General features: G+C 33.7%; 1 protein-coding gene across 2 annotated transcripts in view; it reads right to left on the bottom strand.

The window, feature by feature from the left end:
* Positions 1-26,142, bottom strand: part of LOC128206749 (E3 ubiquitin-protein ligase rnf213-alpha-like) — a 91,373-nt gene that overhangs the window by 58,121 nt on the left and 7,110 nt on the right. For both annotated transcript variants that reach the window (XM_052909419.1, XM_052909420.1), the window contains 19 exons: positions 24,235-24,249; positions 12,846-12,965; positions 11,335-11,496; positions 10,053-10,214; positions 9,507-9,753; positions 8,276-8,503; positions 7,560-7,704; positions 6,845-6,987; positions 6,555-6,629; positions 6,341-6,447; positions 5,971-6,115; positions 5,676-5,868; positions 5,253-5,496; positions 4,470-4,610; positions 3,694-3,805; positions 3,124-3,274; positions 1,822-1,990; positions 1,154-1,254; positions 679-876 (listed from right to left, as the gene is read on the bottom strand). In XM_052909419.1, coding sequence (XP_052765379.1) covers positions 679-876; positions 1,154-1,254; positions 1,822-1,990; positions 3,124-3,274; positions 3,694-3,805; positions 4,470-4,610; positions 5,253-5,496; positions 5,676-5,868; positions 5,971-6,115; positions 6,341-6,447; positions 6,555-6,629; positions 6,845-6,987; positions 7,560-7,704; positions 8,276-8,503; positions 9,507-9,753; positions 10,053-10,214; positions 11,335-11,496; positions 12,846-12,965; positions 24,235-24,249 — 2,858 coding nt within the window. The remainder of the gene's footprint in view (positions 1-678; positions 877-1,153; positions 1,255-1,821; positions 1,991-3,123; positions 3,275-3,693; positions 3,806-4,469; positions 4,611-5,252; positions 5,497-5,675; positions 5,869-5,970; positions 6,116-6,340; positions 6,448-6,554; positions 6,630-6,844; positions 6,988-7,559; positions 7,705-8,275; positions 8,504-9,506; positions 9,754-10,052; positions 10,215-11,334; positions 11,497-12,845; positions 12,966-24,234; positions 24,250-26,142) is intronic.

Consider the following 26,142-nt stretch of genomic DNA (forward strand, 5'->3'; position numbering starts at 1 on the left):
GACGAGAGATGATGTAAACAATCTAGGTATCTACTAATAGAAGCCTATTTGTCATTTTGCATTAAATGCATGTTGGGTAATTTAAGGTTATGACCAACATGACCTTAAATTTTTGAGGAAAGAATGTATAGTTATTCACCAGTTCTAGATGATAAATAGGAGTTAATGACTAATATTATTACCAAGCCCCTTTCACAAACATCTTGAACATATATATTTCAGACAATAATTTACGCTGACCTTAAAATTAAATGGTCATGATAAACCTTCCTGCCAAATTTGAGGACTTTAGGCCCAAGCAAACTAGTTGGTTTGGTCTACCAACCGACGGAAAAAGCAATCTACCACCTCTTATTCAAAGGGGGCATAGTAAATAATTAAGACACCCCAGCGATCTGGACTATTAACAAGCTATTAACAAGCTACTAAACATGACCGGTCAAAAACTATTTCCTAGTGATTTGTATATAGTTATGTGAAAATAACATTTATAGCCCGTCTTTGATATAAACACTTATGATTTTGTTCTATTTCCGAAATGCATTGCAAAAAGATACGTTTAGTCATGTGTGTTTTTTTAAAATATCAATATGAACAACTTTTAGATATAAGTGAACAAATGATTGAGTATACAATTTAAACAACAAATACTAACTACTCATTGCAATATTATTTTACCTTGTTAAGGCATCGAAGTCTTCACGGAGGTCAACTTGATTTCGAACGAGGGCAGTATACAATTGCCTTGTCATGATTCTTTCCTCAAGGATGATACCTGTTTGTTGGTCGATAAGATTTCCATTCACTGGGTCAATGTTAAATCCAAGAAAAGTAAAGGAAAACCCATCACTGTTGAAAAACAAGTATGGATGCGGACTGAAAAAGAAATAAAAATTGTGATTTATAATATTTGTAGATTAGTGTTTTTCGATTATGATTGTGTATTTAGCTCAAGGGTGAAAAGTTTGTTGTTTGAATAGAACCGGTTCTTGTGTCCATTTTGACATGTCAAGAGAAAACACTCATACTACGGATCTGTTGGTTGAGAGGTGGTTACATATATTACTCTCAACATTTATGTGATTATAGCGCATCGTTAATGTTTTCGTAGGTTCAATAACGACACATAAAAGATTTTCGTCCATATACATACCTGCTTTCCCATTTCCTTCGTAATTCATAAGTTTCTAAATTAAGTCCTTGGTCATCTTTTGACGATTCGTCGCCAATATTAAGTGAACGATTCGAAAAATCCTGTCAATCAAATGTAAATATATATGCAAAAAGCTATGCAAAAAGTAAGTCATTTTGATTTGATGCAGTAGTATATCAGAATTGTAATGACTAGCTGCCTTGACACGGATTATCAAAAACTTAAACACGATATTTGTTCTGCCTGTAAATATTTGCGTTTAAGTAAGATTTTTTTCCACAAACGTAACACTTCATCCAGATATTATCCCAAAACCCAGCTCATGTCAAAACAATTGTTTGAGCGGCTTCAACTTTTTCCTTGATTTAATGCCATCCCTTATTGTCTAAATCACATATGTGTTGTAGCGACATATTTGCTGTCGCAGTGGTGTCAAATATTTAAGAAAAATAATCAAAAAGTAATGACAGCTTGAAGCAAGTTTTTGTGAAATTTACAAAAACTTATGTCTGTGATTATTACACCAACATTTATAATAATGTTAAACTAATTGGCTGCAATGAAACGTAACAATCATGTACGAGTGGTAAATTTAACCCACATAGACGGTAAATGGGGAAGCACCGTGGTCAAACTGGCTTTGAAAGAAATGTATACTATTGACCTACCTTCGACATCTGAATCAGAAACTTTAAAACAAATTGACCAAATCCTGGTAGGTCTTCCGCCGCTGCAACACTCACAAATGCATTATTCTCAAAGCCAATTAGTTGGGTGTTTAAAAACCACACAAAGTGGTGCAATTCTGCCCACGACGGGTTAGGAATTCCACAGTGTCTGTGGAAACGGAAATCTAACTTAATTATATATAAAGACAATTGCATAAATAAAATATAGGTATCAATGGATGACATCAGTTGTGTTGATCTAGATAAAATTTTAATTTGTTAACACCAAAGCAAAATAGTGAACATTATAATGTGTTTCTTAACTGATTTCAAATATCTTAAGCAAACATGCGACAAATGTCTATAAACATAACTGTTAAATTCGTCAAAGACTGGATCAAACCTAATTGAGTAAGGAAGCATAGAAGGTAATATTGACCAAATTTGTGAGTGTGCTGTTGTTTATTGACAGCAGATATCACGGCTATTAACAGTGTGACAACATTTGGCAAACATCGACTGCTAGTTACAGAAGTAAGAAGGCGGACAAAATGAATGAACTAAAGTTATAAAACTGTCAAAAGGTATGATCATGTATATCTTGGGACATTGCATCTGGCAATCGATCTAGGTCAGGATTTTATGCCAATACATATTGTAAAAACAGTTTGAAAGGCATCGATGATAAATCCTTGTTAGAGAGCCGACAATAGAAATGGGGTCAAATTTTGACAATTAAAAAGGTCAAGATTTTATGCCTTCAACAATGAGACTTAGTTTTGTAAAGACTGGATAAAAAAAAAAAGTAAAGAGAGGGCGAAGTAAATACAGTCAAATTTCGACAACTCAATGGTCGTTACTGCAGCGTTGGTAGTTCGACCAGGCTGAATAAAACATAATAAAGTTTCGGAAAAATATACAAGATCAAGTACGAGTGAAAAATAAATTTGATAAAGACTTGACAAATCAAGACTCAAAACTCCAACGGGAATAATAGAGTGAAGCTGTCGATCAAAGTTTTGCCGAGATTTTAAACCCAATGATATTGTCACAAACTATGGAAAAGAAATATATAATAAATGCTAAAACAAAGAGCGGATAGAGTTAATGTGGACTAATCAACTGTCATACACTTAGCTGAAAAATGCGTTTGGTAAATATTGGATTTCACATGTTATAGTTTCAGAGCGGGCATAAACAGATCACTCCGCGTAGGGCACTGACGTCGACGATGGTGGCGCCGGACAAAAATAGCTTTATATGACTGCCACAATACTCAGAATATAGCAAAGTACGGTGTACCTGAGCAAAATTTGTAGACATTCCTGGCGTGTCCCGACTGTGCTTATGGGATTGAAATCCACCATTTTTACTTTTTCGTCGATTTGTTTAAGGTATTGGAACGGCCTCTGGAACACATCACTTCGAAATTCCTGTTCATCGAACAGTTGCACTGTAAAACGATAAAGACCATTATAAATAAATGTTGAACTTGCATTCAATTTAAAGCAAATTTGCACCACAAAAGTGAAAGTGGTGGTTCGATATGAAGCCCCGAAATCTATAAAAATCACGATGAATTAATCTTAATAGTAAATAACAAATGTCAATGATTTTATATCAACGTGACAGTAAACATTCATATATCATAACGTTCCAAACAGCCAAGCAGAAAAAACATTTCGGCTCATACCAACCATTCAACCGTTAATGTATATATGTACACATAATCATCAATAATTGAAAACTGTATGTCCTGTCCCGTATCCAGTCGTTGTATTTTTACTGCTAAAGGGACAAACCTTTTACATATGAATTATATAATTGCATTAAAATAAATGTCATTGGAATACAACATAAACGTTTATTTACCTGTTTTTATTTCGCTATCAGTCTTACATTCACTAAGACATTCATTTGGAGACCTGCATATTACTTGGGGTAAAATACGAAACATCACTTCAGTATATTGCAACTTGTCGTTCTAAAAAAAAACGATAAAATCATTAAGCGCTTGTTATCAAATGCTTTTCGGTGATTTATATAGGTGTATCAGTGCAATAAAATCGATATTTCACTTCGAAATACCATTTGATATTTAGCACACTCTTGCTTCAAAGTTAAACGACAGCGCGCAATGAGTTGGGGCACAATTTGAACGACGTCATTTCCACCATGACGTTGCGTTTAGTTATGAATGCTGTAATTTCGTAGAATCGTAATGTCTTTCCAGAAGTATTATGTCCAAGACAACTGTTTTTGCGAATGTGTTGCTATTTATAGAAAAACAAACGTAAAACTGTGTACTAATTGTTTTGGTATCTTTACTCTCTTGATATTCTCTAATCGGATTTATAAAACTTTCATGGAAATATCCTAAACATACGTTTTGTGTGTTATTTTTTGAATAAGGAACAAATAGAATTTTATTAACGCACTCGCTTATCAACAAGGCATCCTAGGTATAATTTTCGGCCTGACACTCGTTTGTGGCCATTTAGCCAGAAAAAGGAGGTTTTGACCGCCTTCTGCGATTTCTCTTTCACCCAAACCTACAGTTTCGCGAGAGATCGTGCCAAAAAAAAGTGTTCAACTCGTCACAAATATAAAAATTGTTATGGAATAAGTAAGATTAAACTAAGACTGACTTTTGCGGTAGATGCCTCTTTTGGCATATGTTCTATCAGATAGATATCTGATTCTGAGCGTCTCCACACTAATCCGGATTCTTCTTTGAGGCAGTTCAGAATTAAAAGATTGAACAGCAAATTATCAATTCCCTCTTGTACCTACAAACATCAAACATATATATTGAAACAATGTTCTTAAAAGTATTAATGTCAACGTAATTTAATTTCGTAATTTCATATGGCTCCTAATAACGCAAAAGAAGCTCCGAAGATCGGGGCGAAAACAATCACAAGTCATGCCTGGATGGATGATGGACTGCCGGTTAAACTGGTTAATATCCAGCATTACCACGCGCTCAGCATGTGCATGTTAATTAGAGCATGGTAATACTCCGTCATGATTACAAAACAGATATCATAATTATATCAATAGTTGATAAAAAAGAATTGACGTTTAGGTATGACATTCTTTCCGTTTCATTCGTGAACACGGCAATAAAGTAAAAGGATGACAGAATAAATTTGCCTACAACTGAAGCATTTTGCGGGCGTTTTCGACATTTGGAAAAAGCAAATATTTATATATACTATGGACGAATAAAGCATTTTGGCGTTAAGATGGGTTTACATACAAACGCACATGGCAACTTTAGCAAATAAAGTGTAAGATAAAAGAAGTAAATTTTGTTGATTTTTTAAGTTGCCCTCAAACATATCCTATCGTTACGCGTCTGCGAGAGGATAAATGCGCCAGCGGGTTAAATGAAAATGATTTTTTTTTCAGATGATAGGGTGCCTTACCTCATGTGAGATATCAATATGAAACAATCGAGCAGTCTTTATCTCTGGTCCAGCTGCATGTTTAATAAGACTTCGTGTAACATAGTCCAAATCCACTATCTTCTCTTGAAGTGGTACTGTGACTCTTTTGAACTCGACATGCTTTTGAGTTTCAACATGTGCCCGTAATTTTTCATCAACTCTTTTAACAAACAAACTTTTTCCCACACCCGCTCTTTGCGACAGGACAGCTCTCGCATTTGACCTTTTTTAAGTATCACAACGCAAATATTCTAACAAAACACATACCATGCAAGCCACAGTAGTTGATCCAATGCTTAATAAAAAAATATATCTCTGATTACGAGTCCTCATGTACTGTGTTAATATTCGGTGTAATTTTAAAATGTAATAAAATTGTTTGCAATTAAAAATCATACTTACTTTTCAACGTCTACATTTGATGCAAATGTCTGATCCGCGCCCTGTTTAAGCGAAAATTTGGACAGTATATACTGTGACAATTTCACTTCATCAATAGGTATGTCAGCTCGAATGTACTTTTGCAGTGAAGACACTAGAGGAGATCTGTTTTCATTGTCACGTCGGCAGATAATGAAAAGCCTATAGGCGTTGTCTAAAGTAAACACAACAACGGTTAGTTTAGTTAGTTTCAGTAAATCCTAATGTTTCAAATTGAATTAATTTAACTAGATTGTTATTTCTTTAAGATACATACCTCTCTTATAGTTCTTCTCTTGTACGCACTCCTCCAGAAAGTGACCTGCAGCTTCACTGACATCAAAGTCAAGGAGGTCTGCATTGACTAGACAATGCAATTTCCCTTTCTGCTCATTCATTGATCGTCTCAAGAAAATTTCAACCTGAATTAAAAGTAATGGGGGCAATATTTATGTGTTTGTACTAAAATTCAAATTGGCAACACTAACCATTTAAGTAAGCGTTTTGATTTAAGTCGTTTACTCGAAATATAGTAATAACTTAATATATTTGTGTCAACTAGTTACCACTGATAATTGTCATCTATCAAGTACTGGATAGACTTATCTTGGGAATCATTCAATCAATTTAATAATTGACAATTTCACCTCTTCCTTGTTTGTTGTATGTGTACATAGCAAAACCTCGTCAGCAGATGGAAGCGGTTGTTCAATACTATGCATGTATATCGACAAAGCCGTTGTTAAGGTTTCATCTACAAAGACACATCAATATAAATCAATGGCGTAGAATCTTAATACCTGTCGTCTGCGATTTTTTCAAACAATGGCATGCCGTAAAAATATGCATGTATTAAAGTACCTGATTTACAAAGGATAACATTAGGTTCGTTTTCCATGCTGTTTGCGGGAACTTCTCTTCTGATGTCAGCTTCATCTGAATTAAATTTGCATAATGATAAAAGAGTATGTGTCAACGATATTTCCCCCCACACACACAAGAATGGTTTGTGGGGATACTATTAAATCTTGCACTTAAGCTTTTTGTCTCATTTAATATAAATATAAAATATCAAATCCATTCCTTTTAACCTAGTTTATAATGCCTTGAACTTTAAAAAGGGATATCCGATTAAAATGCATTAACCTAACCTCTTCCTGCTAAGTGCTTGAGTATTATTCCAAGATGCTCTAGGTTCAGGTAATCACTGGTTCCTGTTGAATCAGTGATTGAAGACAGGAAGCAATCCCATAGCTCCTTCAAGGCGGAAATCAAGGCCACGACACCAGTTTTGCTAAAACAAACATGTATTTTTTCTTAAAATCAAACATGAATATTGTTCTAGGAGTTATAAGAGATTATTCAATTGAAATGTTGAATATATTAGAGACAACTGTTTGAATCCAATTAGAGATAATATAAAATACATGAATGAAAACAGGAAAATCATAAAAAACCGGGTTACCTAAACCTTAAACATGATTTTTTGAAAAGTGTGTAAAAGGTTTCAGTTTCCTCTCGAGAAAAATAATAATCCATACTGTTCAAGTTTTGTTTCAGGTTAGTTATTTAGAAAATATGATTACACAAATCCATTTGTCTTTTTGTTTTAAGTGAAACATCTTGTATAAATACTTGTGAGGCATATGTTAAGAGAAATACATCCCAATATAAAACGAAAAGTCAATGATTATGTGCCAAAATGTTTTAAATACCCAACCAACCTGCCATTCCTAATATTGCTTCTATTTAAAATTTTAAAAAGTACAGACAAACTGCCTTTAGAACACCTCTACAGAACCTAGAAAAAAGCTTTTACAAAAAGTTAAGACTCAAATGAAAGCAAATATCGCATTTTTAATATACCTGAAAGAATCATATGTTTCGATTTTCGCATTCCACAACGTTGACACAGATTTTTCGCCGGTGCACCATTTTGAAAATTTTATTTCTTCAGCCGAAGGGGTGATCTCTGCTTCTTCATTTTGATTGTCCATGCACCAGAATACCGCTGAAAGTAAAATGACCGCTTTTATTTTCAAGTTATTATTTATAGTTTTCGTGATAGAAGTGAGAAAAGTATTAAAAATGATACCGTCAAAAAAAACTACTTTCAATGCGAATTAACGACCTTAGTTTCGATTTCAAAATTCGGAGTACAGTAATTTAACGTTTAATTTAAAGGTAGTGTATAAACATGTCTTGATGATGTTATGGCCATACAATGAAATCCTAAAATGGAATCACAATATCTTTCAATTGAGGTTCTTGTTTAATTTGTATTTAGTCTATTTTTGATGTTTTGAATTCCTATCGTGCTTGTTGTATTATTGAAACGGCAATGGAATATAATAAACAGAAAATCACTATATAACACCTTTCTGGTAATATGAATCAGCGTCTTTTCGCGTATTATACGAAAAATATCGGTTTTATACAATTATCTTCTGTCTTGCCGGGTGTTTCTGTATTGTGGTTGCCAATCATGATGTTTTTTTATTGTGAACCTAATAACCCATTGTATATATTAGTGAACTCAAACAGATTTATGGAACTTTAAAGAGTGCTGTTAACAAAGTTACCGTCGACCAAAACGCATGTTGTTATATCTATTTGTTCATCCACGTATCGTCTTGCAATATCTTCACTCAGTTCTACAGCTAATAATTTCTCAACAAATTCCTCTCTTCTCTGTAAATCTATTTCGTCTTCTTCAGTCGTCTCGCCTGTTTTTCCCATGTTACGCTGTTTCACTTTTCCCATCGTCTGTATGTCCTTCTTTGCAAGATCCATGGCTTTCACTAAATCAGCTTAATATCAAAACATGTAAATGTTATAAAACTTTATCAATCACAAACATGTTATTTAATTTATATTTTTAAAATCAAGTACCACACGAATTCAGTTCAAAAGTATTTATTTGTTAATTTACATAACCAATCCCTAATTCGTATTGCACCTTTTTCTGCACAGTGTGTCTGTATTGTCACTATACCACATATACTAGAAACTAATTGTACTGATGTCTCCGTTTGACTGATATATATATATATATATATATATATATATATATATATATATATATATATATATATATAGTATATCTAGCTTGCTATTCTAGATTCTCCCGAGGAACCTATTTGTGTTTATGTATATTTTCAGTGATAAACTTTTGTAATGGCCCATAGCAAATACGATTGGGTTCTATATACAAATATTTAACCTATACAAAAATGCGCCTTGTGTGAGGCTCGAATCACTGACCGCCGGGGTTTTAACTAGGAACGTTACAAACTGAGCTCTCTTGTCACCTTGCATATCTTATCGCAAACTGCACTCTTTAATTATTACCTCATCGCCATCAGCAATTGCATAATTAACACAGATATGTTTTGCTATTCTAACGACGACGAAATTTACGATACATCTGATCTGATCTAAATTTTAACCCGACCTTAACAATCTTCGCTTTCAACTAGTATATGACTTTTAATACGTGTGCAAATTAAACAAATAATATCGTATCGTCAAAGTATGTGCTGAAATACATGGCTTTTCCCTTATGTTTCTACTGCATAAATGACCCAGATATTTAAAAGATGAATGAAGAAAGTAATGTTTGTAGTCCCACTATCGGTACTGGTAACTATATCTATGTTATTGTTAATTATGACCAAGTGGATACAGATTTGGCCATGGAATGGACAAATCTAAATGTGAACAACAAACACTAAGCAACGGTCGATTACATGAGAATGTTGTGCGAAGGTGATTGAAATGAAATAAATAATATGGTGTGATCTAATTGATTACCAAGGCAGCAGTTAGATTTCACATTCGACAATAAGTCATATGTTGCCATCAGCGGTGTTACGCTAGATGATATTTGCACAAGTTCCTTCTGCAGTATCACTAGTTGATCAATGGTGAAAAAGTTCAGGTGAAAATACTTCTTCCGCGTTTCCTTTATGTAGCTGTACCAATGCGCTAGGCAAGATTCCATGTATTCTGCCACAGCGGGAATCATTTTGTCCAAGTTATCTTCACTAGATTGGCGTCCCTTATATAAAACAATGTTTAATCTATTACGTTTCATTCAATTCGATTTACTTACATCTTTTATGTATATAGATCCTTAACACGGTGTGTATAACAAATGGAGAATCAAATAGAAAGTGATGTACACATTAATTTTGAAATTTGAAAAATAATTATTCACATAACATATTCATAAAATAAAATATATGTCCACCTTTATTAGAACAAGTTAAGAAGAACACCAATTGGCTTATGATTAATTACTTATCTACTTATAATTTTTCTGAGACCAAAATTCAGTCATTTCGTAAATTCTCTCACCCTTAGCATTGGAAGATCACTTTTTTGTCCAAAGCGCATAGTCAAGCAGGTATACCTGTTTGCGTTGCAACGGAATGTAGCTTTAAGGTCGTTGAAAAGGACACATCCGGCAGAGCATAGTTTAATAAATACGTTTCCGAGACGAACGAGGCTGTTCAGAATCTATCAAAGAAATGAAAGCAAATGTTGCAATAAACCAACTTTATCCCAATATAAGATATTTTAGTAAGCAAAAAAAAAATAAACTTCACCAATAATACTGTCTACAGAGAAAAGATAATATAATGTATATGTACTACACTTATACCTAGTGGTGAATATAATATACTGTATATACTACACTTATCCTTGTTGGCAGATTAATTAAACGTGTATACTACTCTTATACTTGTTTGCGAATATAAAATATTGTGTATACTACTGGCTAATTTAATAGAACTGACTATACTACACTCATACCTGTTGCCGAAGATAAAATACTGCATAGACTACAAATATGACAGGTAATGACGATGATATACTGTATTTATTGCACATATACCTGGCAGTGAAAATAATAACAATGTATATACTACATTTTTATCTGGTATTGAAGATGATATCATGTATATTTAGACATTTGTAAGCGAAAGCCAACACATAAGTTACTCTGCGTTATTCTCTTTTATTCTTATCTTTATTTAGTAAAAATATGCAGAATCAAGCTATCACCATGCAAAATAATCATGCATCAGTCGTTCGATGTTCCCAAATTCAATCTTGCATTATGATTAACAATTGTCAAACAACCTCTATCTATACAATATCATTACTTACACAATCTTAATTACATGTTTACCAACCGAAGTGTCCGGTATGTTTAATATTGGGTTTAAATAAGTGCTACCGGATGTGTAAACTCCCTAACACCTCTATATGTAATAGTTGTTTCGAATAGAGCTCGCGATTTTGAGCAAAATAAATTCATTTCCGGTACGGTTTCAAACGGCTTACGGTACGGGCGCACATACCATTTTGGAATCAAACTATTCGGAATCATTATTTTATTGACCCCATTTTCATGATGTTGTACGGATATAAAAATATAAGTAATACTTCAATCTAGACGTCGCGAAATATAACTACATTCCAGAATCTGTGCAATTTATTGTCCACGTTATTTAATAACCGATTTCAATTTATAGATAAATTATCATAATTTGGAATAACTGTATTTTGGACTTTGGCACTTAGTATTGAGCTCTTATCTGAAGTATTTACATCGTTATGCAATTTCACTTACGTCTACAAATTTATCCACGTCGATATTGCCTGCTTCGGATTTCCCCATAACAAGCATCAGTCTGCTTTGAAGGTCTTCTACCTCGGAATATGAGTACGTCTTCGTTTTTTTGGTTTCCTCACTTCTCAGGACAATAAGTTTTAACACCTTTTCGACTGTCAGCTGTTAAAATATTTCAATATTGATGAGCGATATTAATAATTTAAACACGTAGGTACTTATTGTATCAATGCGAAAATAAAAGGTCAATGCATGCATTTTTATATAACCGGTCGGGCAAATACTCTAAATGATAATGCCTGAAGAAAGTGGTCTTGGTGTACCTCATAAAGGGAATACTAACAGTCAATTGGATCAAACTGGATAAGATATCAACATGATATATTTTTGGCCAATTCGCACATAAACGCAATTCGATTGACCAACAGTAAGTATTGACCTATACATAAATATTTTGCTTTTACTTTCACAAAACCAACAAATGAACCAGCTGCTGGTCTCTAGCCAAGCGTAATTATATTGGCTTTCAACGAAGCGATACAGCTCAGTATAAAACAAATCAGTATAAAACAAAATAAAGACATTAAAACTTTCAATACAGCATTGTATCAGGGAGATGCGGCACTAAATTACTTTAACGGGATTAAGTTGATTTCATGTCGGCACAAGTATGTACTATCTAACGTCATATGGGAGCGCCACATAGCTTTTCAAGAAGTTATTGAATAAATCATCTTTGAATGGCAGGGCAGTGTACTTTTATGACATAGTTCTATAAGGAGCGGTGTCCCTACAAGGAATAACTAAATCAGTTTGTTGTTTAGACCCCCCCCCTTAGTGGTATGTGCATGTTAATACTTTTTGAACTGCATTTGAACAGTAGTAATGCTTGCCCTTCAACATGGTAGTTGAATATAAATGAGGATTACAACGGAAATCATGATTATTAATAATGATACAGATTCGAGAAGAAAATCCTCCAGCTTAGATGGACACAAACAAAGTTACACTGATTTCTATCTTTTTCGACTTCACAACCACATACTTCTTAAAAGTTTCATACCTGTACTAACCATAAAGCAACGTTAGAAAAAAGCTTATAAAGAATTCACTGAATATTTAAAATGGTACTTTAAGATATAAGTAATACACAATGTATTTTCAATATAAAATAAACAATAAGGGTTAGTCAGTCATTGCATAAAGTGCAATAGTCACAGAACATTTGATTATAGTTAAAACATAAAAGAGGGACAAACGTAACCATTCCAATTCCAGGCATGTTCTCGTTAAGCTCATAATATATTAAGACGTTAAAATTACTTAAAGAAAACGCATTTACTGGACGGACAAACACGTCATTGAAATATATCAGTTATCACTAATATGGCAAATGAGAAAATTGGATTACACAAAATAGTGCGTGCCTTTCAAATTTAAACGGGTTTTAAGACTACTTTTACGAAAATTATTGGTAATGCATCATTTGTAATAAAACACAAACACTTTACCTGGTGGAAGTAGCCCTTCATTCCATCGGCCTCCAAGATGTATTTGCCTTCTTTGTTTATCATTTCAGCCTGCTTCAGTAATGTAGTTTCCACACCCAAGTCGGACATTTTCTCGCTCGCCATGTAAATCGATGAAAAGACTTTTTATTGTTGTTTGCGAATGGGCAACTTTAATGACACTACAACCGTCGAAGTGCGAACATTTGTCTATTTTTATGGCTATCAAATGCGTAACAGACGTCGTCTGCGCAGGGCCAGCCATCTTCGACACGGCCGTATAAAAAACACGTCACGAATATAATATTACTGTCGGATAGCGCGGTTTACTCTTCGGCGCCGGGACCGGGAATCCCGGCTCACTTTACGCTAATTATAAAAAACGGTCTTTACGCTATAAAAAAAAACGGTCGGGGGGTAAAAAGTAGGGTCGGTCGGGTGACCAGAAACAAGACATTTTTTTTATTTGGCCTAACAGTCAGAGAGTTGCTATTGAAAAATTTCTTATCAAAATTTGATCAGGGTCAGTAGCCTTCAATGATATATTATGTCATGGACCTATAAACTATGGTTTATAGGTCCGTGATTTATGTATATTGAATTAAAAATAAATGGAAATGTACATTAATTTTACTATATTCTTCTTTATATCTTAAATTCTGAACAATACAATTTTATTGTTTTATGTCACAGACTCACTGAATGCATGACTTGTGTTATTTTTTAGTTGCTAAACTTTTAATACTAACATGCCACACATATATTAATGTTTTATGCAGTTTTCTTAAATCGTTAGTAAGGCTTAAGCCATTAATCATTAATTTCCGAACGAAATATGCCAATCTTTGATGTTAGCTTTTGTCAGCAATCTTCAATCATTGGTTTGCAGATATTTACCAAAAATTTGCTTTTTCCAAGACCAAAATAAAAAAAGTTGTAATATTGGTAAATCTGTGAAAGTGCAGCTTTAATTTATTATAATTTGGCGATTAATTCACGTTTACATATCATATATGTATTTCAAGAAATGGAACTTGATTGGATATTTTAAATATCAAAATATATATTTGATAATCCTATGTGAGTGTCAACAATTATTAAAGTGTGTCAACGTTAATATAGGCCTAAAAAAATAAATTGTTTGGTTAGGGTTACATCCTTTTCAAAAATAGGTAGGCTTTTTTTTTATTCTTTTTTTTTATTAGGCTTTATATAAGAATGTCATTTTCATCATTGGAGAATGGTGTTAAAGTTATCTTCTATATAAGCATTTAAGGTTTTAAACTACATATTGAAAAACTAAAAAAAAAAAAAAAAAAATTGGGGGGGGGGGGGGCTTTTTTTTTTTTAGTTTTTCAAATTTTTTTCAAACTGACTATAACAACGGTAGGGTCGGCGCCTATGTTTTTTTTAGGCCATACCATCCTCCACAGCTCCAACCCTGAAGAACACTCGCACAATATTGTCCCCCACCGCCACTAAGGAAAGTCCCAATAAAATTTAAAACATATTGACCTTAAAACTACTTGTGAATAATAATTTATAATTAATATACTGTCATTTAAACCTTAAAGTTGTTGAAATTATAATAGCTGCATTTTCCACATACTAATAAGTCATTTGAATAGCATAATTCTAGGCACCACCATACTTGTAAGTTTTCTTTTTCTAAGGCTAAATTTAAGTTACTATGAAATGGCCTTATTTATTGCTTTTCCTATGTATTGAATGACTTCGTTCTTTGAAAAAGGCCTTTTCATTGTTTTTATGATCCTTACGGGAAACAGTGACACCATTCTGTGTATATCATAAACTTGTCAGACACTTTTAAATGTCCCCACAGTAGGACTGCAGGAAAAACCTTGACACTACCTAGTACAGAAAAGATGCTACACTAAATATTAAAAGTTGTAAGTTTCTGGTTCTCAAGCTCTTCAAATTTGTTTAAACTATTACATATAGCTCGATATTTTTAGAATCATTCAATTTTTAAATTATTATCAAAGTGAAGAGATTGATAAAGATTTAATTAAATACTTTCAATCAATAGCCTTTTTGATACTATAAAATTACTTTAATTATTTTTCCTCCCAAAACCATTCCCTTATATTATAACAAAATTATAACAAATTGTTCATTTAAGGGTATGATTAAGTAAAATCTCCTATTATAAAGAGTACCATATATATTCATAAAAGAAACACAACTTTCACTGCACTACAATTAAAAAGACAAAGCATTTGCAAAGCAAAGCAGAACATTACGTCTCTGACTAACTGATACATTCACTTAATCATATGACTGAAAATTTTCTTTCTAAAATTTCTTTTTCTCAAGTTCTTCAACTTTCTTTAAAAATTCTAAAATGGAAAATATGACATATATATATATCTCTACTTTAAGAAAAAAATAAAATAAAAAAAAATCTTTTTCAGGTGAAGTGTTTGATTTAGATTTGAATTTTAACAACTTTTTTTATGTAAAATCTATTATTTTTCATTGCCTTCATTCTTAAAGCAAACCCCTTAAATTTCCATTTCCAAAATCTCCAATTATAAAGAATTCCATATTCATTACAGAAACACTGTCTGTTTCACTATTAACTAGTCTAATAAATAAGCAAAGCAATTATTTAAACATAAAATGATATGATGATGTAATAAGAAATGCTAACAGCAATATGGGATTTTATTAACATTTAGAAATGGGATCAAAGATGAGACTTGACATTCTAAATGAACGAGAATGCTTAGAAAATAGTTTTGTTTCTTAATGACACAAATTCAAAGTAATGTTCCTTTCTTGATTGGGTGGGACTAATTTAGCTCCGCCTAAAAATTGTTTTGTCATCAGATTAGGTATAACAAACAATCTGATTGGATCAAAATCCTGACCAATATAATAAACTCTGAATGGTGGCATCCAATCAAAATCTAGTAATATTTCCATTTGTTTCCAATTGATTGCACCATCAGTGATTTACACAATCAGTGATTTATGGCCTTTTAACTTGTAATAATCTAGTGGCAAGTGCATATATGACTTATGTTAAATCATGTTTTAAGAGCTAATTAGAATTTTAAAGTCTAAGCTATGTGACAGAAAATTAATACCAAAATCTTTTTTTGAATTGTAGTAACTGATTCTTTTGCATTTGATGAGGTCAGACATTTTAAGATATATAATATTCAGTGGATATGTGTTGATCAAGCATTTAATAACATGCCACAAAGCAGAATATTTATTAGGTCATTTTTTTTTTACTTAAGACCCTGGAGCAAGTTTGGAGAGTTGCACAGAATGTTTAAAGAACTAAAGTGTTGGGAATCAGTTCCTGTTTGCAGTGTGTGTATACCACGTGATAAATTGCGTCATAAATGCTACGTCAGAAGGCAATATTTTGATTTGAAAAAAGACTTTAAACAAAGATAACTTTACTATTTCTTCACCATTTTAAATGAAACAAAGTGCAGTCTACGCCACCTACGGAGCCTTGCTTTCGGCCATTTACCAGAGTTTGATTGCAGGTTTAATTTCTTTAAACACTTCGACAAACCTTTTCACAATACGGCCGTCTGACGGAGCACTGTCAAAACATGAATTTGAAAACGGGTTTGTCGAAGTGTTTGATGAAACTAATGACTTTATCAAATTTCGGTAATAAAACAAATGCGGGGCTCTTTAAGCGGCATAGACTGCCCTTTGTTTCATTTAAACTGGTGGTGTAAAAAAAAGGTATCTTTGATTTAAGTGTTCATTTTAAGCAAAATGTTGCCTTCCGACGTAGCATATATGACGTAATTTATCACGTGGTATACACACACTGGTTTGACTATTGGTAATCGGTTCCACTCACGTTGCTGTTTATTAATAGAAGAAATGTTTTTTGACAATACATGGTACCGTACTTGTAATTTTATTCTTGTACAAAAACTCATCATCCTTTACTCTACTTATGTTAGGTTAGGTAAAGGATTGAAAATATCTAGTTAGTGTATTTTATGGAATTATTTTTACCACCTGTACAATACAATTTGGGAAAAAAAGTTGACATTGGGAAAAATACAAAATCAGGCTTAAATATCTAATTTAGATTTTAATGGCAAAATATATCATCGAAATTAGAGTTCGGGATGAACAAGCCTGAATTATTACTCTATTGCTTGGCATATTTTTTTTAACAAGCCCTGCTTTATTAAATTCAGAATTAGAACAAGCCCGGATGACATAATTTTCACCAGTGCAGGGTTGTGGGCTTGTGCTAATTCGATATACTACATGTTTTAAAGATTTTTATGCATATATTATTTTGTTAATTTATAGTAAGTCTTGTCAAGATTTTTTATTCATTAATGTTATGAAATCTCCACTTATCAAATTTGGAAAACATAAAATATGGTGAAAAATGGACAAGTTTTCACTAGGGAAGAAGGCAGTAAGGCAGTAAATTTCACCAAAAAAAAACACTATTAATGTTGTTGTTGCTTTAGCCATATTGTTAATGATTACTACTGAACAAAATTGACAAGATGAAAGAAGAAAAACTGATTTCAGGAACATACCAGTTATTTTTTCATTATAATTGATCATCAGAACATCACTAATTAGTATAGTCTATCTATATCATTATTAAACAAGAGATGTTTGTCAAACATTATGCCCCCCTGAGCGCCATGTTGTCAGGATTATATGGACAATTGAATGAAATATGCATGGACCGAAATGACAGCTGATTTGTTGCTGTTTTAAGATTATGACCATTAAAGTGTGAGGATAAAGTGTGTTATGACTGTCATGACCTTTGACTCTATGAACTCAAAATCCAGAGTCATCAGCTGGTCACCAGAAACCTAAATGTCAAAGTTTGAGGGCCATGGGTGCAGGCATTGTCAAGTTATCACAAGACAAGTTTTTTTCATTCAAGGTCACTGTGACCTTGACCTTTGACCCGATGACCCCTAAATCATAAGGGGTCATCTACAAGTCAGATGCATCTCCAAGTCAAGTTTGAAGGCCATGGGTTCAGGCATTGTTGAGTTATCACTCGGACAACCTTTTACCATTCAAGATCACTGTGACCTTGACCTTCGGCTCTATGAATCCTAAAATCAATAAGGGTTATCTACTGGTCAGGCTTAACATCCATGTCAAGTTTAATGATCATAGGTTCTGGCATTGTTGAGATATCAGTGGGGGAAGATTTGTTAACTTTTTTGTGTTAAAGGTTACTGTGACATTGACCATGGCCTGATAACCCCCAAAGTCGATAGGGGTCATCTACTGGGCAGGCCCAACCTTCATGTCAAGTTTGTTAATCATAGGTCCAAGAATTGTCGAGTTTGCTTTCAAAGTCACTGTGACCTTGACCTTTGACCCCTAAAATCAATAGGGGTCATCTACTGGTCAGGCCCAACCTCCATGTCAAGTTTGAGGGCCATGGGTGCAGGCATTGTTGAGTTATCACTTGGACAACCTTTTATCATTTAAGGTCACTGTGACTTTGACCTTTGGCCCAATGACCCCTGAAATTAATAGGGACAATCTTCTGGCCAGGCTCAACCTCCAAATCAAGATTGAGGGCCATGGGTGCAGCCATTGTCAAGTTATCACTCGGATAACCTTTTACCATTCCAGGTCACTGTGACCTTGACCTTTGGCCCAATGACCCCTTAAATCAATAGGGACCATCTTCTGGCCAGGCCCAACCGCAAAGTCAAGTTTGAGGGCCATGGGTGCAGGCATTGTCGAGTTATCACTCGGACAACCTTTTACCATTCCAGGTCACTGTGACCTTGACCTTTGGCCAGATGACCCCCAAAAACCATAGGGGTCATCTCCTGGTCAGGCCAATTCTCCAAGTCAAGTTTGAGGGCCATGGATGCAGGCATTGTTGAGTTATCAATCGGACAACCTTTTACCATTAAAGGTCACTGTGACCTTGACCTTTGGCCCAATGACCCCCAAAAACCATAGAGGTCATCTCCTGGTCAGGCCAATTCTCCAAGTCAAGTTTGAGGGCCATGGGCAGGGTTCGACACTAACAGTAGTCCGGTAGTCCGAGACTACCAGATTTATGGTCGGACTACAAGACATTTTAAGTCAATAGTCCGTCGGACTACTAGAAGAAAGTAAATATCACATCAGCTAATTGAGCATAAAATCTTTATTACGCTTAAACTTGCGTAAAACTTGATGTCAAGAAGCCGATTATCACCGGTAAACACTCATTGTAAAGCTTGCCGAGGATGGCCGAGCAGTTCCGGACAACATGGACTGTTAACCGAATTTCGCGCGCATTTCGTATAGCCTTTCGATTAATGTTTAAACCAGTCAGTAGAATGTCTTTATTTAGAAAGGGAAAAACCATTTTCACACTCTATGGTGTGTTTTAATCGTCAGACATGTGCACCTCTGCTTAAATGTCAGCAAGGTAGATTTGGGTCCAAGTGGCAGATTTTCTAAATCCCTTGCATTTTCAGTCAAAAACAATGAAAGATACGATGCAGATAAACACTTGACGGTTTTTACTATATTTAGATTTTCTGAAAATACGTCATAATTATTATGGTTTAGGGTATTGCCAAATGTCGGTGTTTATTTAAAGCAAACAGAAGGAACATTATGTCTGGCTTATGAAATCTTTCAAACTGGCTTTTAGAAGAACAGCTGATAAATTAATCATACTGCCAAAACAGGTATAATGCAGTGTAAGTGCAGACGATGACAGAGTTGTGTGCTTTAATTTTCGCGCCAAAATGTAACATTTATACTTTGAAGCTAGGGCAAATAACAATTAACACCACGCCGATAGCGATAAGGCTACACCTACAGTGTCACATGACCTCTTAATTTAGGACCTCCGACAAATACCCAGAAGCAGACGATAATAATTCAAAAGTTATAAATGACAATCAGATAAAAAATGCATGGAACATGGTTAAAACATAGCAATAAAACCAAGTATAACATTAAATAAGTTCATTATTATTAATTGTATGCAATGTATAATTCAGGTAGAAAAATGTCTAGGCTTTAAAATAATTTATTTCTAAATAACATCGGAATTTTGTTACAGTGCAATAACAGTCTCTATTTTAAAACTCAAATAAAGGGAAACAAAACATGTATTAATTTCCTATCCGAAAATCAACAAAAAAAGATGTTTGTATAGATCCATTGTCAAAACTTAATGGATTTCGCTGTTTTTCTTCCTTTTTCGATTCAGAATCACCTGTTTTATACTAGTGTAATGCATTATTATCATTATTTATATAACTACCTTATTGTTTCTCTCAATGAATAAATTTCCGTTTTAAATGAAATGCAAAACTGTTCTAACAATCAGCATAGAAATTTTGAAACGACCATAGTCATTATACATGCAAAGGTTTTTACTTTGATTTGCGTCATTTTAAAATATGATTTTGTTTTATCTATACGTATATACTTTTTGTGACCTTAAGCTATATATCAAATATTTAATTAAATTTAATAAAAAATGTAACTCACATAAATTGAGGTGTCATTTTCACTAATATGTCAAACAAACTTAAATGCAAATGTATATGCCTCGGTTTTAAAACTTTTCGCACAATAAGGAGACAAATTTCAAAATCAAACTAAATCCCAAGATATCATCAATATTGTACACGAATTCTCATAATGATATTTCTTATTTTAAGGCTATTAAAACGGAAATATACGTATATTATGTACGTTTACATTAAGACATTTTGAGAATTGAATTAGTCTACTAAACAGTACCTTGTTATCAATTATAATTTTAGCAGCATAAAGGGAAAATGTCAGTATTTCGAATTTCTTAAACTGTCTTTACTATCTCTCAATTATGAGACATAATTTGTGTTAAATATATATAACAGCGTAATTACACTACTGTTGATATGTGAGGATTGTCGGAGGTCATGGCGGATAGCAACGGCAACTGATAAGCCCTGCCTAATCTGGACCCTAGTTTGAGTGACAGGCAGCGTCATGTTAATTGTTATCTTACTCCCATACAAAAAATAATTAATAACATTTTCGGAATTTATTTCATCATGTTTTATTAAGTATTATATGATATGTTGTTTAGATTAACAAAGAATACTGAATAGTAGGATACCAATAATCAAATATTGCTTATCAGTAGGATGTCTGTCATTTGTGCCATAACTTAGCAACGATCTCAGTCGAGGTGTTTTAGTGTCAAGTGATTTATTGCAACATTTTCCTGAAAGTGACAGATTATGGGGTATTTTAGCATGGTTTTTAGATTTTTTATCTGAGGTATTTTAGCATAGTTTTTAGCATTTTTTTGGTTTTAAAATTAAATTTAAAGGCCAAAAATTGTTTTGAAGAATGTGGAAATTTTAAGATTGAGACAGATAAAAATCATGACCAATCAAAGGGTTATACTGACAATGTTCTAAGAAGGCTAAGTTTCACAAAACACTGAAGGCTTTCATTTTTATGGACTACCAGAGTTTTTGCTGGACTACCCAGATTTTGGATCCAGTAGTCCGAGGGACTACCTTGTGAAAAATGTTAGTGTCTAACCCTGATGGGTGCAGGCATTGTTGAGTTATCAATCGGGCAACCTTTTACCATTCCAGGTCACTGTGACCTTGACCTTTGGCCCAATGACCCCCAAAAGCCATAGGGGTCATCTCCTGGTAAGGCCAATTCTCCAAGTCAAGTTTGAGGGCCATGGGTGCAGGCATTGTTGAGTTATCAATCGGACAACCTTTTACCATTAAAGGTCACTGTGACCTTGACCTTTGGCCCAATGACCGCCAAAAACAATAGGGGTCATCTACTGGTCAGGCCTAACCTCCAAGTCAAGTTTCAGGGCCATGGGTGCAGACATTGTTGAGTTATCACTCGAACAACCTTTTACCATTCAAGGTCACTGTGACCTTGACCTTTGACCCATTGAGCCCCAAAAACAATAGGGGTCATCTACTGGTCAGGCCTAACCTCCAAGTCAAGTTTCAGGGCCATGGGTGCAGGCATTGTTGAGTTATCACTCGAACAACCTTTTACCATTCAAGGTCACTGTGACCTTGACCTTTGACCCATTGAGCCCCAAAAACAATAGGGGTCAGCTACTGGTCAGGCCCATCCTCCAAGTCAAGTTTGAGGGCCATGGGTGCAGGCATTGTCACCTTATCACTCGGACAACCTTTTACCATTCAAGGTCACTGTGACCTTGACCTTTGGCCTGATGACCCTCAAAAACAATAGGGGTCATCTACTGGTCAGGCCCAACCTCCATGTCAAGTTTGAGGGCCATGGGTGCAGGCATTGTTGAGTTATCACTCGGACAAGCTTTAAAATTATTTTACCATTAAAGGTCACTGTGACCTTGACCTTTGACCTGATGACCCCCACAATCAATAGGGGTCATCTACTGGTCAGGCCCAACCTTCATGTGAAGTTTGATGACCATACGTCCAGGAATTGTTTAATTATCACTCGGACAAGCTTTGGTCTACCGAAGGACCGACGGACCGACCGACATACCGACATGCCTGTGCAAAGCAATATACCCCTCTTCTTCGAAGGGGGGCATAAAAAAAGAACATGGAAATTATATTGATATAGTATATGAAACATATTACTTGAAACTTAATGAAATCTCAAAACACTGAAGTATAAGCAATAGTGTTGTGCCGATGATCAGTTATAATCGACAATTGATCGGACAGGCCTACATCGGCGACAATCGATAGTGAAATTTAAACAATCGATTAAATAGAAACAAGAGACGTAACCACTACCGACTACCAGTTAAAAGATTGTCTTGAAAGTATATTTTGTTTCTGGTCAATACATGTTAATGTTGAAATGTTTATGTGGTACTATGTTGTGTTATCTAGTCATATTATCATGTCAGTAGCTCACTACAGTACCTTATTACAAATTTTCTTTGTAATTTAACTGCAAAAGGATTGGTTCTCAACATCACCCTTTTGTGGTTTTAAAATGTTATTGTTTACTTCTTATATCATGTAAGAATTTAGTTTTCTCAGTTTTCTGAAAGAAAATGTTCTTGTAAAACATACAGAATATTCAACTGATTGTTTTACTTGTTACTGACTGATTATCAAAACGAAATTGATATTTTTCTTTGTGTTTACTTTACACATGTATTCAATACCGTACACAAAATTTAGAGCCTGGGGTCTCATGATCTGTAATAGTAACTTGTAAACACTAAAGTATAGTTGCGTTCTGAATAAATAATGTAATTTATACAAATAAATGTACAAATAATATTGTAAGGGCAGGGTTCGAATTTAACTTTGAGGAGCACTTGCAAAATTTTGCGAGTGCTTTTTGAGGCAACTCGCAAAATGAAAAATCAACTTGCAATTTTATTATTTGTTTTATTTCCTTATAATATTGTCTAATTAAAGTAGATATAAGACATCTAATTAAAGCAGATATAAGACATACCATAAATATTAAAAAGTATCAATCTTAAGTGTTTGACACTGTATACTGTGAGGGGGGGGGTATATTTACCCTCGCCATCAGATAATACCCATTCGGCGAGCACGCTACAGATTTCATCATGTCTATAATAATAAAAACAATAACAATATAAATTTAATAAAAATTTAAAGCAACATTAAATGTAGTGTGGATGCTTTGGACTATAAAATATATCCAAGTCTATTCACTTTGAAAGTTGGGCGGATATATTCAAAGTTTGATGGGGTTTACATAAAGTGCGCGAAAGCGCTAAATTAAGCCAATGATTGAGCTAGGTGATTACGTTATTTGTATTCACTTTGTATTATGCACGCATCTGAGCATCCCGGAGAGATTCGAGATAAAACTCAGCCTTTTCCGTATTTGTTCTATTTTTGAAAACTTACTAGAGCGTGACTCCGTACTGTCTTCTTTATACGGGTAGTGTAAACATGCCACTTATAGGTTGTTTACACTCGACAACGTAGCGGAGTAAGTTTATGTTTATTCTACTTTCCTTTTAAAATTTTGTGGTCTAGAAAAAGCCACTCGCAGAATTTTGCGAGCTTGAATAAAAGTCACTCGCAATTTACAATTGTCGCTCGCATTTTGCGAGTATGCGAGTCTAAATTTGAACCCTGAAGGGAACATTTTTTCTTAAATTGGTTCATGTAGTGTATCTATATGCCTTATATATGATGACCAAAGATAGTTAAATAATGATTAAATCGATTAATAATCGATCATTGATTGTTTTCATAAACCGATTATCTATAGTAATATTTCAGTCCGATTCCCAACACTAATAAGCAATAAAAACAGTCAATTGTATATATAATATATATCAACATCTACAGATACTTGGCCATAAGTTTTCAATTTTAGATAAAATTAACAAAATTAGAATTGCATACCTTCCTGTGCACATCTGTTTAATAAAATGAATAAATTTCCTTTATCATTAAGTAAAACAGTTTTTAAAATAACAATTGAAGGATTAAAATTTTGAGCTACTAATTGCATTACCATAGATCTACTCAAATTTTGACAATTTTTAAAGAATAACCAATAATAATTTCCAAATCTTCAAATGTAAAAGATCTATATATATAGCATTCTTCCAAAATGGAAATATTTCATACTTGACTGAGTTCTTATTGAAAAATTGTCCTGAGGTAAAATGGTATTATTAAAACATGTGCTTACAATATTCCCAAATAATTTGGTACAGTATGACAAACAAATAAACTCACGATTGTGACGAATCACTGTTTCTATGTCTGCAATCAATTTTTTGAAAAAAAAAGGTAAAAAAGTGTTATTGTTTATCCTTCAAACTAAATTCAATTGACGCCAAGTCTATTGCTGACTATTGCACCAGTCAGTTGTAACCATTCGCCTTATTCCAGAAGCCCATAATGCTTTGCGACAAAGGTGACTTCCGGTTTATTTCCGCATTCAATTTCCTAGTTATCGATACGAGTGAAAGGAAGAGCATAATTGGCAAAATAGATCGATAGGTGAGTAAAACATGTTAGGAACATCAGGTTATACATTCTTCTATAAATATCTACCGTTTTTTGTAAATGTCAATGAAGTTTTCGACGTTTATACCCAACTTCAGTACACATTTAAGTGGGTGGGGTAAAATAACAAATATAATGGTAAAGACTTTCATAGTAGTTCTCAAAGACTTCAAATACATATTGGTTGTTATGAAGTATGCATTCAATTGTGGTTTGTTGAGTTTGTTATTAAATTAAATGAATGATATGTTGCAATTAGTGTGAAATTGTTAAAATCTGCAACTTCAAAAAAGTCAAGTAAATGAAGCTTAAATGTGATTAAGAAGGGCATTTAAATACTGACTGCTGTGCTGTATGTAAACAAATATGCAGGTCTTAAAATAACAGCTTATTAATATTTACTAGTAAATTGTAACTATTTAAATATCTGACTGATATTAAAGCTGCACTCTCACAGATTAAACATTTTGACAACTGTTTTTTTTTGTCTTCGACTGCCAATTTATGCAAACGTGCAAGAAAACCAGTAATATAAGACTGCTGACAAAACATTGGATCGCAGATTTTCATTTTTAAGTAAATAAAATAATTTTTAATGCATTTTTCTTAAACCGTTAGTAACGCTTTTAAAATTAGCCATAAAATAATAATTTTTAAATGGAGATATGAAAATCGGTGATCTGATTTTTTTTGTCAGCAGGCTTATATCACTCGTTTGCAGATATTTACGCAGAAATTGCCTCTTTCCAAGACAAAAAATAAAAAAAAAAGTTGTCAAAACGGTATATCTGTGTGAGAGTGCAGCTTTAACAGTTAAGAGTCTTTTATATTTTTATTTTTTCTGGCTAAGTTGGATGATGATAAAACTATTTATTTTATTTCAGAGATGTCCATTCTGGATGTTTGATTCTGCCAAGTTGATGCTCAACAGGAGTAGGCAGTTGATACCATTGATCTGATAGCACCTGCTATATCAGTGGTTTTACAAGAAAAATTTGTGCAAAACACAAGAGACGGAATCGGTTCAAGAACAGAGATAAAATAAATGAAGTGTGTCAATATGAATGAAAACTTTCCTTGACTGCAAGGACTAAAGGAATGCACACAAGTGACATAAATTCAAATGTTTGGTACAAAAAGTAGACATTTAGAACTTAAAATTATGACACAGGATGTGAAACAACACTTTATAGCCGATAACAGTCGAACAAGAGATTTTTCAAAAAGAAGCAAGATGTGTTTTTTTTACCCTTGGCAAATGAACCTTTAAAGGGATTAGTGCATACCAAGGACAA

This window comes from Mya arenaria, chromosome 10 (assembly GCF_026914265.1).
Source record: "Mya arenaria isolate MELC-2E11 chromosome 10, ASM2691426v1".
Classification (NCBI taxonomy): domain Eukaryota; kingdom Metazoa; phylum Mollusca; class Bivalvia; order Myida; family Myidae; genus Mya; species Mya arenaria.